This window comes from Agelaius tricolor, unplaced genomic scaffold (assembly GCF_023055355.1).
Source record: "Agelaius tricolor isolate 1412-34295 unplaced genomic scaffold, bAgeTri1.0.p SCAF_58, whole genome shotgun sequence".
NCBI classification, from domain to species: Eukaryota; Metazoa; Chordata; class Aves; order Passeriformes; family Icteridae; genus Agelaius; species Agelaius tricolor.
This window is the reverse complement of record NW_027269318.1, coordinates 687,122-701,649: the sequence shown is the minus strand read 5'-3', so window position 1 is coordinate 701,649 and position 14,528 is coordinate 687,122. Positions and strand designations below refer to the sequence as shown.

Below are 14,528 nucleotides of genomic sequence, written 5' to 3'. Positions count from 1 at the left end.
AAAATTGGGAATGTGTGGATTAATCTCCTGTAAAAGATGGAATTCCTGGAGTTTCCTGCAGCAATCCAGGAAAAGAGGCACCGGAGAAGGAAGGAAAAATTCCCGTGTGTCCAAAACCCTCTTGGAATCCAAAGGACCCAAGCCTTGGAGAATTCCATCCTTTGGGATTTTCTGGGAATTTACATAATCCCTAAAATTCCCCACGGGGAGGTGCTGAGTGCCAGGAAATCTTTCTCCAACTTCTCCAGGAGAAGAAATTTGGGATGAATCCCATTCTCCTTCAGTTCAGATCCTTATCCCTGAGCATTCCCGTGTTTATCCAAAGTCCTCATTCCCATTCCAGCTTTCAGGTCAGTTCCATCCCACTCCCATTGGATGTTTTTCTTGATTATCCAACCAAATTCCCAGTTTTCCTTCACAGAGACGAATCCTGGCAGCTCCGTCTCCAAGTGGGAAGAAATCCGTGCATCCAACAGCATCCCACAGGAATATCTGGAAAAGCACATCCTGCTCCAAGTGCTCCTCCCCCAGCAACTTGCTGGAGCATTCCCAAAAAAAATTCCAGCACTGTCCTTCCGGGATGTCACTTCTTCTTTGCCGGAGCTTTGGAATTCCCACTGGCTTTTCCATCGGTTTTGGTGCCTCCAGATTTTCCAGCTTCGCCGTCTTTTTCTCCCTTTTTCCCTTGTTTCTTATCGTTTGTGTCCTTTCCCTTTTCCCCCTTCTCCTTTTCCCCCTTTTCTCCTTTCCCTCCTTTTTCCTCTTTTCCTCCTTTTTCCCCTTTCTCCCCCTTTTCTCCGTCTTTTTTTTTGGCTCCGTCCTTCCCTTCCTTCTTGGATTCTTCCTTCTGCTCCTTCTCTCCGTCCTTTTTCTTGGAGTCTTTGGATCCATCCTTCTTTCCCTGAGCCTTGTCCACTTTTCCGGACACAGTGGGAACTTCTTCCTCTTTTTTTTCTTCTGCAGCCTGAGCTGTTTCCAAGGATAAAGGAAAAAAAAAAATGGAAAAGGAATTGATGTGGATTCAACAACCCAGGAATTGTCAAAATTCCATCTCCCTGCTAGAAATCTGGGATAAAGGGAAAACATTCCTACTGGGGACGTTCCCATCCAGCTGATTGCTCCCAGTGAGGTTTTTTTTGGAATTGAGAAGCAGCAAATCCAAGGATTGATGGATCCCCTTGGAAAAGGGAAGCCACAGGCGGCCGGGAATTGAAATTCCCTAAATTCCTTGGAGAACCATCTCATCCCATAAGGATTAACTGGAAGGACAAGGATTCAGTGGAAGGACAAGGATTTATTCATGGAATTGGGTTCAGCTCCAGAGGGAGGGCTGGGAATTCCCAGTTTCAGGCACCCCTGAAATCCCGGGATTTGTGCAAATTCCCGATGTTCAACCGGTAATTCTGCATTTTGCTGTTGTAGGACTGAATTTCTCCAAGGAATTCCTGAATTCCTACAATGGTGGGATCTGCCTCTTCTCCCACGGATTGAAGCAGCGCATCCCAAATTTTGGAAATGCCGTTTTTATGGAATTACAGCTCCCGGAGAGACACAAGAGAGAAGGAAATAAAGGCATCGAAAGGTGTTGAGGAAACAGGAAAAATCCAGGAGCGGAGAAGCAGCAAATCCAAGGATTGACGGATCCCCTTGGAAGAGAGAAGCCACAGGCGGCCGGGAACCGAAATTCCCTAAATTCCTTGGAGAACCATCTCATCCTCTTCCTTCAGCACAGGCAGGGAGTGGAGAGGTCTGGGCTGGCCATGGCCAGAGAGAGGGAGGAGATTTTCGGGAGAGCCTATGGAATCAGGAAAGGAGAGTGAGAGCAGCGGGGGAGAAATATTCCAGCAGGGAAAACCGGGAATGCGGCATTCCAACCACTCCAATTTCACTCCATTGGTGCTCCCCAGCCCAAGGGCAGGCCCTGGGATTAAATTGATTCCCGCTGGGAATTTTCAGCATGGAATTCTCCTTCTAACCAAGGAGGGTGAGAGATGGAAGTTGATGGGAAAATGGGACACAGCCTCCAGCTGTCCCAGGAAAAGTTTGGATTGAAAATTAGGGAAAAAAAATTCCAGATTGGAAGAGAGATTAAGGATTGGGAAGTGTTGGAATCACCATCCCTGGAAGGGTTCCAAAAACCAGGAGATGTGGAATTTCACAGGATTTTTTAGTGGGATTTCGTTCAAAATAGGATTTGACGGATTTGAGAAGCTTTTCCAAACTTAATTTGGGAATGAAGGAATGATTCCGACTCGAACCGACGGAAAAGTTCCCTCTTATCCAAAGGATTTTATCCCAATGTCCTGAGTCCACACTGGGAGGGTTGAACTTGGTGGTGGCACCACAGGAGGGACTTTGTGCTCCCAGAATCCCCCCAAAAAAAGTGGGAATTACGTCTGGGGAATGTTAGTGAGCTCATTGAGGGAATTTGCACTGCCCCAATCCCAAAAAAAAGTGGGAATTAGCTCTGGGAATGTGTCTGAGTTCACTGAGGGAATTTGCACTGCCAGAATCCAAAAAAAAAGTGGGAATTACCTCCGGGAATATTGGTGAGCTCATTGAGGGCCTTAGCACTGCCCCAATCCCCCGCTCCATAAAAGTGGGAATTACATCTGGGAATGTCTCTGAGCTCATTGAGAGAATCTGCATTTCCCCAATCCCCCAGAAAAGTGGGAATTACCTCCAGGAATGTTGGTGAGCTCATTGAGGAACTTTGCACTCCCAGAATCCCCAAAAAAGTGGGGATTACCTCCAGTGAGCTCACTGAGGGACTTTGCACTGTCAGAATCCCTCCCAAAAAAGTGGGAATTACCTGCAGGAATGTGAGCGAGTTCATTGAGGGAATTTGCACTCCCAGAATCCCAGAAAAAGCGGGAATTGAATCGGAGAAAATCTCTTTACTCATTGGGGGAAATTTGCACTGCCCCAATCCCCCAAAACATTCACTCAGATTTCCGAATGTTGCCGAGCTCATTGTGGGAATTCGTGCTCCCAGAATCCCCAAAAAAAGTGGGAATTAGGTCCAAGAATATTGGTGAGCTCATTGAGGGCTTCAGCACTGCCAAAATCCCCCCCCCAAAAAAAAGTGGGAATTACCTCTGGGAATGTCTCTGAGCTCATTGAGAGAATTTGCACTGCCCCAATCCCCCAGAAAAGTGGGAATTACCTCCAGGAATGTTGGTGAGCTCATTGAGGAACATTGCACTCCCAGAATCCCAGAAAAAGTGGGAATTAGGTCCAAGAATATTGGTGAGCTCATTGAGGGAATTTGCACTGTCAAAAATCCCCCAGAAAAGTGGGAATTACCTCCAGGAATGTCAGTGAGCTCATTGGGGGAATTTGCACTGCCCCAATCCCCCCCAGAAAAGTGGGAATTACCTCCGGGAATGTCTCTTGAGTTCATTGAGGAACTTTGCATTCCCAGAATCCCCAAAAATTAGGCGGGAATTACCTCCGGGGATTTCGGTGAGCTCCCCGAGGGGCGGCACCGTCTCCAGTTTGTCCGCGTAGTTTTTGGCCGCCTGGCGCTGGGCGTAGCGCGCCTCGATCTCCTTCCGCGTGCGCGGGATCCGGCACTTGAAAATGCAGCACAGGGTGATAACTGGGAATATGGGAAACGGGAATGCCGGGTGAGGGACGGGAATGGGAAACGGGGAATCCTGGGGGAGTTATTGGGAATGGGAAACGCGGAGTCCTGGGGGAGTTATTGGGAATTCTGGGTGAGGGATGGGAATGAATGGGAAATGTGGAATTCTGGGTGAGTTATTGGGAATGGGAAACGTAGAATTCTAGAGGAGTTATTGGGAATGGGACATGTGGAATCCTGGGTGAGGGATGGGAATGGGAAATGTGGAATTCCGGGGGAGGGATGGGAATGGGAATGGGAAACGTGGAATTCTGGGGGAGGGATGGGAATAGGAAACGTGGAACTCTGGGTGAGGGACGGGGAATGGGAAATGAGGAATTCTGGGTGAGGGACTGGGATCGGGAAATTTGGAATTATGGCGGAGTTCCTGGGAATGGATAGGGAGAGACGAGGAATTAACTGGGAATTGGAATGGGAAATGTGGAATTCTGGGTGAGGGATGGGAATGGGAATGGGAAACGTGGAATTCTGGGTGAGGGATGGGAATGGGAAACATGGAATTCTGGGTGAGTTATGGGAATGGGAAAAGAGGAATTTTGGGGGAGTTCCTGGGAATGGATAGGGAGAAACAAGGAATTAATTGGAAATGGGAATGGAAAACGTGGAATTCTGTGTGAGGGATGGGAATGGAAAACATGGAATTCTGGGGGAGTTCCTGGGAATGGGAAATGTGGAATTCTGGGTGAGGTTCCTGGGAATGGACAGGGAGAAACAAGGAATTAATTGGGAATGGGAGTGGGAAATGAGGAATTCTGGGTGAGGTTCCTGGGAATGGAAAACATGGAATTCAGGATGAGTCACTCAGAGAGAGAAGTGAGAGATTCTGGGGGAGTTCCTGGGAATGGGAGTGTGAAACACGGGAATCTGGGAGTTCCTGGGAATGGAGAGGGAAATAAGGAATTCTGGGCATGACTGAGAATGGCAACGGAAAAAGAGCAATTCCAGCTGAGTTTCTGGGAATGGGAAATGAGGGTTTGGGTTGGTTATTGGGAATGGGAGCAGGAAACAAGGGAATCTGGGGAAGTCACTGGGAATGGGATACATGGAATTCTGGGGGAGTTATGGGGAGTGGGAAATGTGGAATTCTGGGTGAGTTATTCAGAATGGGAGATGTGGAATTCCGAGTCTGGGAATGGGAGAGGGGATCAAGGATTTGTGTTGGTCGCTGGGAATGGGAACGGGGAGCGGAGAACAAGGAATTCAGGGGATAACTGGGAATGGCAATGGGAAAAAAAGGAATTCTGGGTGAGTTATTGGGAATGGAGAGGGAGAAATGAGAATTTAACTGGGAATGGGAGGGGGAAATGTGGAATTCTGGGGGAGTTATTTGGAATGGGAAATGTGGAATTCTGGGTGAGTTCCTGGGAATAGGAGAGGGAAATGCGAGTCTGGGTGAGTTCCTGAGAACGGAGAGGGAGAAACAAGGATTTAACTGGGAGTGGGAGAGGGAAGTATGGAATTCCGGGTGAGTAATTTGGAATGGGAAACGTGGAATTCCGGGTGAGTTACTGGGAATGGGAAATGTGGGAAACATGGAATTCCGGGTGAGTTATTGGGAATGGGAAATGCGGAATTCTGGGTGAGTTACTGAGAATGGGAAATGCGGAATTCTGGCTGAGTTACTGGAAATGGGAAATGTGGGAAACGTGGAATTCCAGGTGAGTTATTGGGAACGAGAAATGTGGAATTCCAGGTGAGTTATTGGGAACGAGAAATGTGGGAAACGTGGAATTCCGGGTGAGGGGCTGGGAGTGGGAAATGTGGAACTCAGTGTGAGGGACGGGGAAATGTGGAATTCTAGGTGAGTTATTGGGAAAAGAGGAATTCTGGGTGAGTTCCTGGGGATAGACAGGGAGAAACAAGGATTTGACTGGGAATGGGAATGGGAAATATGGAATTCTGTGTGAGGTACTGGAAATGGGAAATGTGGAATTCTGGGTGAGTTTCAGAGAATGGGAGAGGGGATCAAAGATTTGCATTGTTTGCTGGGAATGGGAGCGGGAAATACGGAATTCCGGGTGAGGTCCTGGGAGAGGAAAGTGAGGAACTCTGGGGTGAGTTCTTGGGAATGGGAAATGAGGAATTCTAGGTGAGTTGTGGGAATGGGAATTGAGGAATTCTGTGTGAGTTATGGGAATGGAGAAGGAGAAAGGAGGATTTCAGTGGCAATGGGAGAGGGAAATACGGAATTCTGGGTGAGTTCCTGGGAATGGAAAACATGGAATATTGGGGGAGTTCCTGGGAATGGGAGAGGGAAACGAGAGACTGGTTGATTTACTGGGAATGGACAGGGAGAAACAAGGATTTAATTGGGAATGGGCGTGGGAAATGTGGAAGACAGGGAATTCGGGGGAAGTTTTTGGGAATGGGAAATGCGGAACTCTGGGTCAGTTACTGGGAGGGAGAAATGAAGAATTCTGGGTGAGGTACTGGGAATGGGAGAGGAAGAAACCGGGATTTAACTGGGAATGGGAGAGGGAAACATGGAATTCTGGGTGAGTTCCCAGGAATGGCAACAGGAATTGAGGATCTGGGGGGAATTCCTGGGAATGGGAGATGGGAAGGAGAATTTGCCTTGGTCATTGGGAATGGGAAATGTGGAGTTCTGGGTGAGCTCCTGGGCAAGGGAAACGAGGATTTGGGTTGGATATTGGGAATGGGAGCAGGAAACACGGGAATCTGGGTGAGGTACTGGGAATGGGAGAGGGAAATGTGGAATTCTTTGTGAGTTCCTGGGAGAGGGAAGTGAGGAATTCTGAGGGAGTTCTTGGGAGTGGGAAACATGGAATTCCGGGGGTGTTACTGGGAATGGAGAGGGAAATGAGGAATTCTGAGGATAAGTGGGAGTGGCAATGGGAAAAAAGGAATTCCAGGTGAGTTTCTGGGAATAGGAAATGAGGATTTGGGTTGGTTATTGGGAATGGGAGCGGGAAACACAGGAATCTGGGTGAGTCACTGGGAATGGGATACATGGAATTCTGGGGGAGTTATGGGGAGTGGGAAATGTGGAATTCTGGGCGAGTTATTCAGAATGGGAGATGTGGAATTCTGAGTCTGGGAATGGGAGAGGGGATCAAGAATTTGTGTTGGTCACTGGGAATGGGAACGGGGAGTGGAGAACAAGGAATTCAGGGGATAACTGGGAATGGCAACGGGAAAAAAGGAATTCCGGGTGAATTATTGGGAATGGAGAGGGAGAAATGAGAATTTAACTGGGAATGGGAGGGGGAAATACGGAATTCTGGGGGAGTTATTTGGAATGGGAAATGTGGAATTCCGGGTGAGTTCCTGGGAATGGGAAGCACGGGAATCTGAGGGATTTGCTGGGAGTGGAGAGGGAGAAAGGAGGATTTAACTGGGAATGAGAGTGGGAAATGTGGAATTCTGGGTGAGTTCCTTGGAATGGAAACCATGGAATTCTGGTGGAGTTATTTGGAATAGGAAATGTGGAATTCTGGGTGAGTTATTTGGAATGGGAAACACGGGAATCTGAGGGATTTGCTGGGAATGGAGAGGGAGAAAGGAGGATTTAACTGGGAATGAGAGTGGGAACTGTGGAATTCTGGGTGAGTTCCTTGGAATGGAAACCATGGAATTCTGGTGGAGTTATTTGGAATAGGGGAGGGAAATGTGGAATTCTGGGTGAGTTTCCGGGAACGGGAAATGAGGATTTGGGTTGGTTACTGGGAATGGGAGCAGGAACCACGGGAATCTGGGAGAATTCCTGGGAATGGGAGTGGGAAACAAGGAATTCTGGGGATAACTGGGAATGGCAATGGGAAAAAAGGAATTCCGGGTGAGTTATTGGGAATGGAGAGGGATAAATGAGAATTTAACTGGGAATGGGAGGGGGAAATACGGAATTCTGGGGGAGTTATTTGGAATGGGAAATGTGGAATTCCGGGTGAGTTACTGGGAATGGGAAACACGGGAATCTGAGGGATTTACTGGGAATGGAGAGGGAGAAAGGAGGATTTAACTGGGAATGAGAGTGGGAAATGTGGAATTCTGGGTGAGTTCCCGGGAACGGGAAATGAGGATTTGGGTTGGTTTCTGGGAATGGGAGCAGGAACCACGGGAATCTGGGAGAATTCCTGGTGGAATGGGGGAACCTGGAATTGGGAATTTCCCCCGTTCTTTATGGGATGGTGCCACCTTGTGGGATGTGCCGGGAGGCAGAATCCACACTCGGATCAGATTCCTGGATTTATTTGGTTTATTTAGTTTAATTTTATTAATATTAACGTTAATATTAACGTATTTATTGGATATTTAATAAGTTATTATTAATATTATTAGGACAATTAATAAAATTATTTCTTATTAATTGTAATGTTATAGAAATTATTGTTCATAACATAAAACATATGTGCTAAATATTAATATATTTTTTCCACAAATATAATTTAAATTGGTTCATTTTACTTCCCTATTTATTGTAATAACAGTGAAAATAAAGTTCTTAATGACAACTACAGTTACAATAAAATTATTATCATTTATAACATAGAAATAAGTTATTCCATTAATATAATTTTATTAACTCAAATACTTTATAAGAATAAAAATTGTTATTTAAAATTAATAGGTCATTGATATAGTACTACAATAATATGAATTAAAATCATATTAACAATCCAATTACCTTTAAAGCGTAATTCCTGTATTTCCATTTTATTTAGATCTATGTTTAGTTCTTGTTTTAGTTTTTGTTTTACAATTATTTCCTTTTTTAAATTTATTTTTATATTTAATTCTATTTTGAATTTTATAGTTCTATACGAATTCTGTTTTAAAATGTTACATTTCTGTATTTATTTCTATTTTTTAATTTCCTATTTTATGTCTAATTTCATCTTTACCTTTCTATTTATTTCCATTGTTTAATATCCAATTTTCACATTTCATCCACTGCAATGCAATATAATGTATTTACTCATTCTGATTTAATTGTATTTTAACATTTTCTATTTATTTTTATTTTTTAAATTTTATACTTTAATATTTATTGCTATTTTTAGTTCCCTATTTTTCTATTTATTTATATTTTTAATTCCCTATTTTTCCATTTCACTCCATTTCCCAGTTCCCTGTTTTCCATGGATTTTCTCCATCCCAAATCCCATTCCCAGCAGGGATGGGGGTGGAGCTTGGGCCATTCCTGCTCCGCATTCCCACTGAGAAATCCCTCCGGAATTCCCACTCCCAGCTGGAATTCCAGCATTCCCGAATTCCTGACACCTGAAGGGAATCCAGGAAACTCTGGGATCACTCCCAGGGAAGGAATTCCAGGTGGGAATTTCCAGTTTGGAGCTGGGAAATCCCTCTGGAATTCTCAATTCCAGCCCAGAGGAATTCCCGAATTCCTGATGGGAATCCAGGAAGCTCCGGGATCGCTCCCAGGGAAGGAATTCCCTTGGAAAGAGATTCCAGGTGGGAATCTCCATTTTGGATTCCCTCTGGAATTCTCCTTGAATTCCCAGACACCTGAAAGAAATCCTTCGGAATTCCCACACTCAGCTGGGAATTCCGGCCCAGAGGAATTCCCAAACTCCTGGACACCTGAAGGGAATCCAGGAAATTTTGGGATCACTCCCAGGGATGGAATTATCTTGGGAAGAGATTCCAGAAGGGAATCTCCTGTTTGGAGCTGGGAAATCCCTCAGGAATTCTCAATTCCATCCCACAGGAATCCTCCTTGAATTTCCAAATTCCTGGAAACCTGAAAGGAATCCAGGAAATTTTGGGATCGCTCCCAAGGATGGAATTTTCTTGGAAAGTGATTCCGGGTGGGAATTTGCAGTTTAGAGCTGGGAAATCCCTCTGGAATTCCCACACTCAGTGGGGAATTCCAGCCCAGAGGAAATCCCAAATTCCTGGACACCTGAAGAGAATCCACGATTCCCAACCTGGAGCATTCCATGATTCCCAATCCATAGAATCCCAGGAATCCCAACCTGAATCATTCCACGAATTCCAACCCAAGGAATTCCAGGACCTCCAACCCAAGGAATTCCAGAATCTCCAACTCAAATCATTCCATGATTCCCAACCCAAATCATTCCAAAATTCCCAAACTGAAGCATTCCACAAATCCTGACCCAACACATTCCAGGATTCCTAACCCGAAGCATTCCAGGATTCCCAACCCAAAGAACCCCAGGATTTCCAACTCAAATCATTCCATGATTCCCAACCCAAATAATTCCAAAATTCTCAAACTGAAGCATTCCATGACTCCCAACCCATAGAATCCCAGGAATCCCAACCTGAATCATTCCACGAATGCCAACCCAACACATTCCAGGATTCCTAACCCGAAGCATTCCAGGATTCCCAACCCAAGGAATTCCAGGATCTCCAACTCAAATCATTCCATGATTCCCAACCCAAAGAATTTCATGATTCCCAAACTGAAGCATTCCACAAATCCTGACCCAACACATTCCAGGATTCCCAGCCCAAAGAATCCCAGGATTTCCAACTCAAATCATTCCATGATTCCCAACCCAAAGAATCCCAGGATTTCCAACTCAAACCATTCCATGATTCCCAACCCAAAGAATCCCAGGATTTCCAACTCAAATCATTCCATGATTCCCAACCCAAATCATTCCAAAATTCTCAAACTGAAGCATTCCATGATTCCCAACCCATAGAATCCCAGGAATCCCAACCTGAAGCATTCCACAAATCCCGACCCAACACATTCCAGGATTCCCAGCCCAAGGGATTCCAGGATTCCCAACACAAATCATTCAATTATTCCCAAACTGAAGCATTCCATGATTCCCAACTCAAATCATTCCATGATTCCCAACCCAAAGAATTTCATGATTCCCAAACTGAAGCATTCCACAAATCCCGACCCATCCCGACATTCCATGATTCCCAACCCAAAGAACCCCAGGATTCCCAACTCAAACCATTCCATGATTCCCAACCCAAAGAATCCGAGGATTCCCAACTCAAACCATTCCATGATTCCCAGCCCAAAGAACCCCAGGATTCCCAACTCAAACCATTCCATGATTCCCAACCCAAATCATTCCATGATTCCCGACCCAAACCATTCCATGATTCCCAACCCAAAGAACCCCAGGATTTCCAACTCAAACCATTCCATGATTCCCAGCCCAAAGAACCCCAGGATTCCCAACTCAAACCATTCCATGATTCCCAACCCAAACCATTCCATGATTCCCGACCCAAACCATTCCATGATTCCCAACCCAAAGAATCCCAGGATTCCCAACTCAAACCATTCCATGATTCCCAGCCCAAGCCATTCCACAGCTCCCGGCTCCATCCTGCCCTGGGGCAGGAACGCGGGTGCTGGAGCCGATTCCCGTCCCTGGAACATCTCCGGGTGCTCCCGAGACGAATCCCCGGCGATTCCCACCGGAGAATCCCCCCCCCACCTTTGCGCATTCCCGGGATTCCGGCGAGAGCGCCCTTCTGGGGAGCCCTTCCGGGGGACAATTCCCAGGAATTGCGGGACTCACTGATGGAGAGGACGAAGAGGGCGAAGATCCCGACCACCTGCCAGAGGCGCAGCCCCCAGATCACCACGGTCTCCGACGTCACCGGGTCCGGCTTCTTCTTGGGCGGCGCCGTGGTGGCCTGGGAATAACAACACAGGGAAAATCCGGCGGGAAAAGGCGGATCAGGACGGAAAAATTCCCACAAAATACTCCAGAAGGCGATGAGGGCACGGGAAATGGGGAGGCCTCAAGGATTTGGGAATGTTGGAGGGATTTTTAAGGAATCTCCTTTTCCCGGCCATTCATTGGCGGGCTCTGGAATTCCTTTCTCCAGTTTTCCAATGGATTTTTAGGGTTGGGATTTCCGCCAGTGAGGGCCTGGATGAGGAAATTCCTGGAAAAACTCCTGGAAAAATTCGTTTTTTCCAATGAATTTTAATGGAAACACAGCCCCGGGATGTGGGAAAGCCGCGGGTCCAGAAGGAAGCAGGATGGAACCACAAGGAAATTCTGGGATAAAAAGTTGTGGAATTTTTTAACAGAAAGGTAAACTCAGCCTAAACCCAAAGGACGGAAATCCTACAAAATATTCCAGGGGATTTTTAGGGAAGATCTTGGAACAGCAGCTTAAAAACAGCTGGAATACACCCAGTGCCCAATAAAAAAAAATCCTGATTTTTTGAGAAGTGGAATTGCTGAGAAATCCCTCCAGGAATTTTATCCCAAACTGGGAATAAAGGATTATTCCAAATTTATCCTCCCAGGATCCAATTCCCAGGGAAATCCCTCAATCTCCCATTGTTTGCTGATCTCTGGGATCAGGAGCAGGGAAGGACGTTTGGGATCATGGCCTCATCCTGGGATTTAGGGATTTGTTGGGATTTAAGGGCTAATCCTGGGATTTGGGGATTTTGAACCCATCCCAGGATTTTCTGGTTCTCTTCCCAAATTTTGGGAGAGCTTCCAGCTCTGGGAATTTATCCAAAGGCCTGGGAGCCGGACAAGTTTTCCTCAATCAAATCCAAGATCTAAAGGGATTTTTGTCTCATTCTCGAATATCCCCCTGCTTTTTTTCCCTTTATTTTTCCTTATTTTTGGGGTTTTTTGGGAATTTTTCCAGCTGCCAGGATTATTTTCCTCTCCAGCTTTTTCTTCCTCCTCTGTTTGCTGCAGCCTGGCTGAGCCGGAATCCAATTTTTCAGGGTAATTCCATTATCCAATTATTTCCAGGAATAAACTCCTCACAGAGCTTTTGCTTTTCCAGGAAAAAAAAAAAAAACAAACCTGGAATAAACAAAGCAGATCCAGGAATTCTCGCTGTTTATCCCAATTTTTGGGGCTTGGATGTTTCATTTCTGTTTTCTGGGAATTGTCTGGAATAAAATGGGAAATTTTCCGGCTGGCTGGGCCGTCCTTGGGATTCAGGCAAGGATAATTTGGGAATTCTGCACTGTCAGGGGAAGTTCTGCCTCATTTCTCCCCTTGGGAATGGTTGGACAGCTCAGAAAACCTGGAATTCTTCCTGGAGCAGCAGCCTGGCCCTGGAGAGGATTCCTGGATTCATGGAATGCTCAGGTAGGGTGGGATGGGGGAAAAGCAGGGATTTGGTTGGGAATGAGGGGCTGGAAATCCTGGGAAAAAAATCAGGAAAGGGGAAAAGATGAGAGGCTGGAAATCCTGGGGAAAATATGGGAAAGGAGGGATGAGAGGCCAGAAATCCTGGGGAATAAAATGGAAAGGGAAATCCTGGGAAAAAATCAGGATAAGGGCAGGGGTGAGAGGGTTGAAATCCTGGGAAAAATGGGAAAGGGAAATCCTGGGAAAAAATCAGGAAAAGAGGAAGGAGGAGAGGCCAGAAATCCTGGGAAAAAATATGGGAAAGGGAGAGATGAGAGGCTGGAAATCCTGGGAAAAATCAGGAAAGGGAAATCCTGGAAAAAAATGGGAAAGGAGGGAGAAGAGGTCAGAAATCCTGGAAAAATATGGACAAGGATGGGGATGAGAAGTTTGAAATTCTGGGAAAAATCAGGAAAGGAAATCTTGGAATAAAATCAGGATAAGGGCAGGGGTGAGAGGCTGGAAATTGTGGGGGAAAAATGGGAAAGGGAGGGAGAAGAGGCTGGAAATCCTGGGGAAAATGTGGAAAGGGAAATCCTGGAATAAAACCAGGATAAGGGAAAGGATGAGAGACTGGAAATCCGGGAAAAATGTAGGAAAGGGATGAGAGGTTTGAAATTCTGGGAAAAAATGGGAAGGGAGTGATGAGAGGCTGGAAATCCTGTAAAAAATCAGGAGAGGCTGGAAATCCTTGGGAAAAAAAAATCTGGATAAGGGCAGGGATGAGAGGCCAGAAATCCTGGGGAAAAAAAAATATGGAAAAGATGAGAAGTCTGAAATCCCGGGAAATTGCTGGAATTTTCTAATCCCAAAAATCGCAGGCAGGAACTCCCAGGTGGAGCAGGGAAAAGGATCCAGAGGGAAAAGTGAAAGTTTTTGGGAGCTGGGATTTGTGTTCCAGGCAGGAATTTCCCTCTGGAATTGCAGCCAGGGCTCAGGAGCTGCTCTCCCCTCCCAGAGAATTCCCAGGTTTTCCATCAATTGGGGAATGCAGAGTCATCCTCAGGGAAAAGGTCCTGTGGAGGGGCAGGGATCCCATGAAATCCCACAATTCCATGAAATCCCACAATTCCATGAAATCCGGGATTACTGGCAATGAGGGAAGGGGGGGGGAGAAGGCAAAGCCATCCCAAATATTCCCAACATTTTCCAAATCTTTCACATCCATCAGGAATAGAATTGGTGGGAGCATTTTTGCCCCGCTCCTCAAATCCTTGGAAAACCGGGAGAAACCCCGCGATGATTCCAACCCGAAATTCCCAACCCAGCCTTTCAGGAAGCAGCAAAAATTCCCAAAAAAACCCTCCTTGGATCCACCTTAAATTCCCGGCCGGTTGTTTTCCAGGGAAATCCCGCATTCCCGGCCCTCATTCCCACTTTTCCCGCGGGATTGTTTTCCTCACCTCGATCAGCTGCGCCAGGGAAAGTCGGGATCGGAGCAGGACGAGGCAGGAAAATCCCCAAAATTCCCAGCTTGGATCCCACGCCATCTTCTCCTCTTCTTTTCTCTTCTTTTCCGGGGATTTTCCCCCCTCCTGCCGAGCCTGGAATTTTTTGGGATCTGGGGAAAAGTCCCGGCCTGGCTTTTCCAGCGGAGCAGCGCAGGAGGCCCTTCATTAATTCATTAATTAATTAATGACATTAATGAGGCGGTGTCGGTGACGGAGCCCCGGGAGGGGGGATCGGGAGCACCGCGAGCGCTGCCCGCGGCTCCAGGGCAGGAATTCCCGCCGCTCCAAAGGGAGAATTCCCGATTCCTGCTGTTCCAGGGCAGGAATTCC

The 14,528-nt window shown here is 46.4% G+C and overlaps 2 protein-coding genes across 2 annotated transcripts in view; one reads left to right on the top strand and one right to left on the bottom strand.

Annotated features, from left to right (window-relative positions):
* ALS2CL (ALS2 C-terminal like) overlaps positions 1–14,528 on the top strand; it is a 115,571-nt gene that overhangs the window by 39,856 nt on the left and 61,187 nt on the right. The window lies entirely within an intron of this gene.
* On the bottom strand, positions 1,275–14,494 carry TMIE (transmembrane inner ear). The gene is made up of 4 exons (XM_071456351.1): positions 14,151–14,494; positions 11,152–11,269; positions 3,452–3,601; positions 1,275–1,795 (listed from the first exon to the last, which is right to left on the bottom strand). The coding sequence occupies exons 1-4, from the start codon at positions 14,235–14,237 to the stop codon at positions 1,689–1,691; spliced, it is 462 nt and encodes a 153-aa protein (XP_071312452.1). The 5' UTR covers positions 14,238–14,494; the 3' UTR covers positions 1,275–1,688.

What these genes read in the sequence shown, in the direction of transcription:
- TMIE (XM_071456351.1), bottom strand. Translation starts at nt 14,237, where the DNA reads ATGGCGTGGGATCCAAGCTGGGAATTTTGGGGATTTTCCTGCCTCGTC. An exon ending in CCTCTTCGTCCTCTCCATCA is followed by an intron (nt 3,602 to 11,151) that starts GTGAGTCCCGCA and finishes CCATATTCCCAG; the next exon opens with TTATCACCCTGTGCTGCATT. An exon ending in GCTCACCGAAATCCCCGGAG is followed by an intron (nt 1,796 to 3,451) that starts GTAATTCCCGCC and finishes CTGATTCCATAG; the next exon opens with GCTCTCCCGAAAATCTCCTC.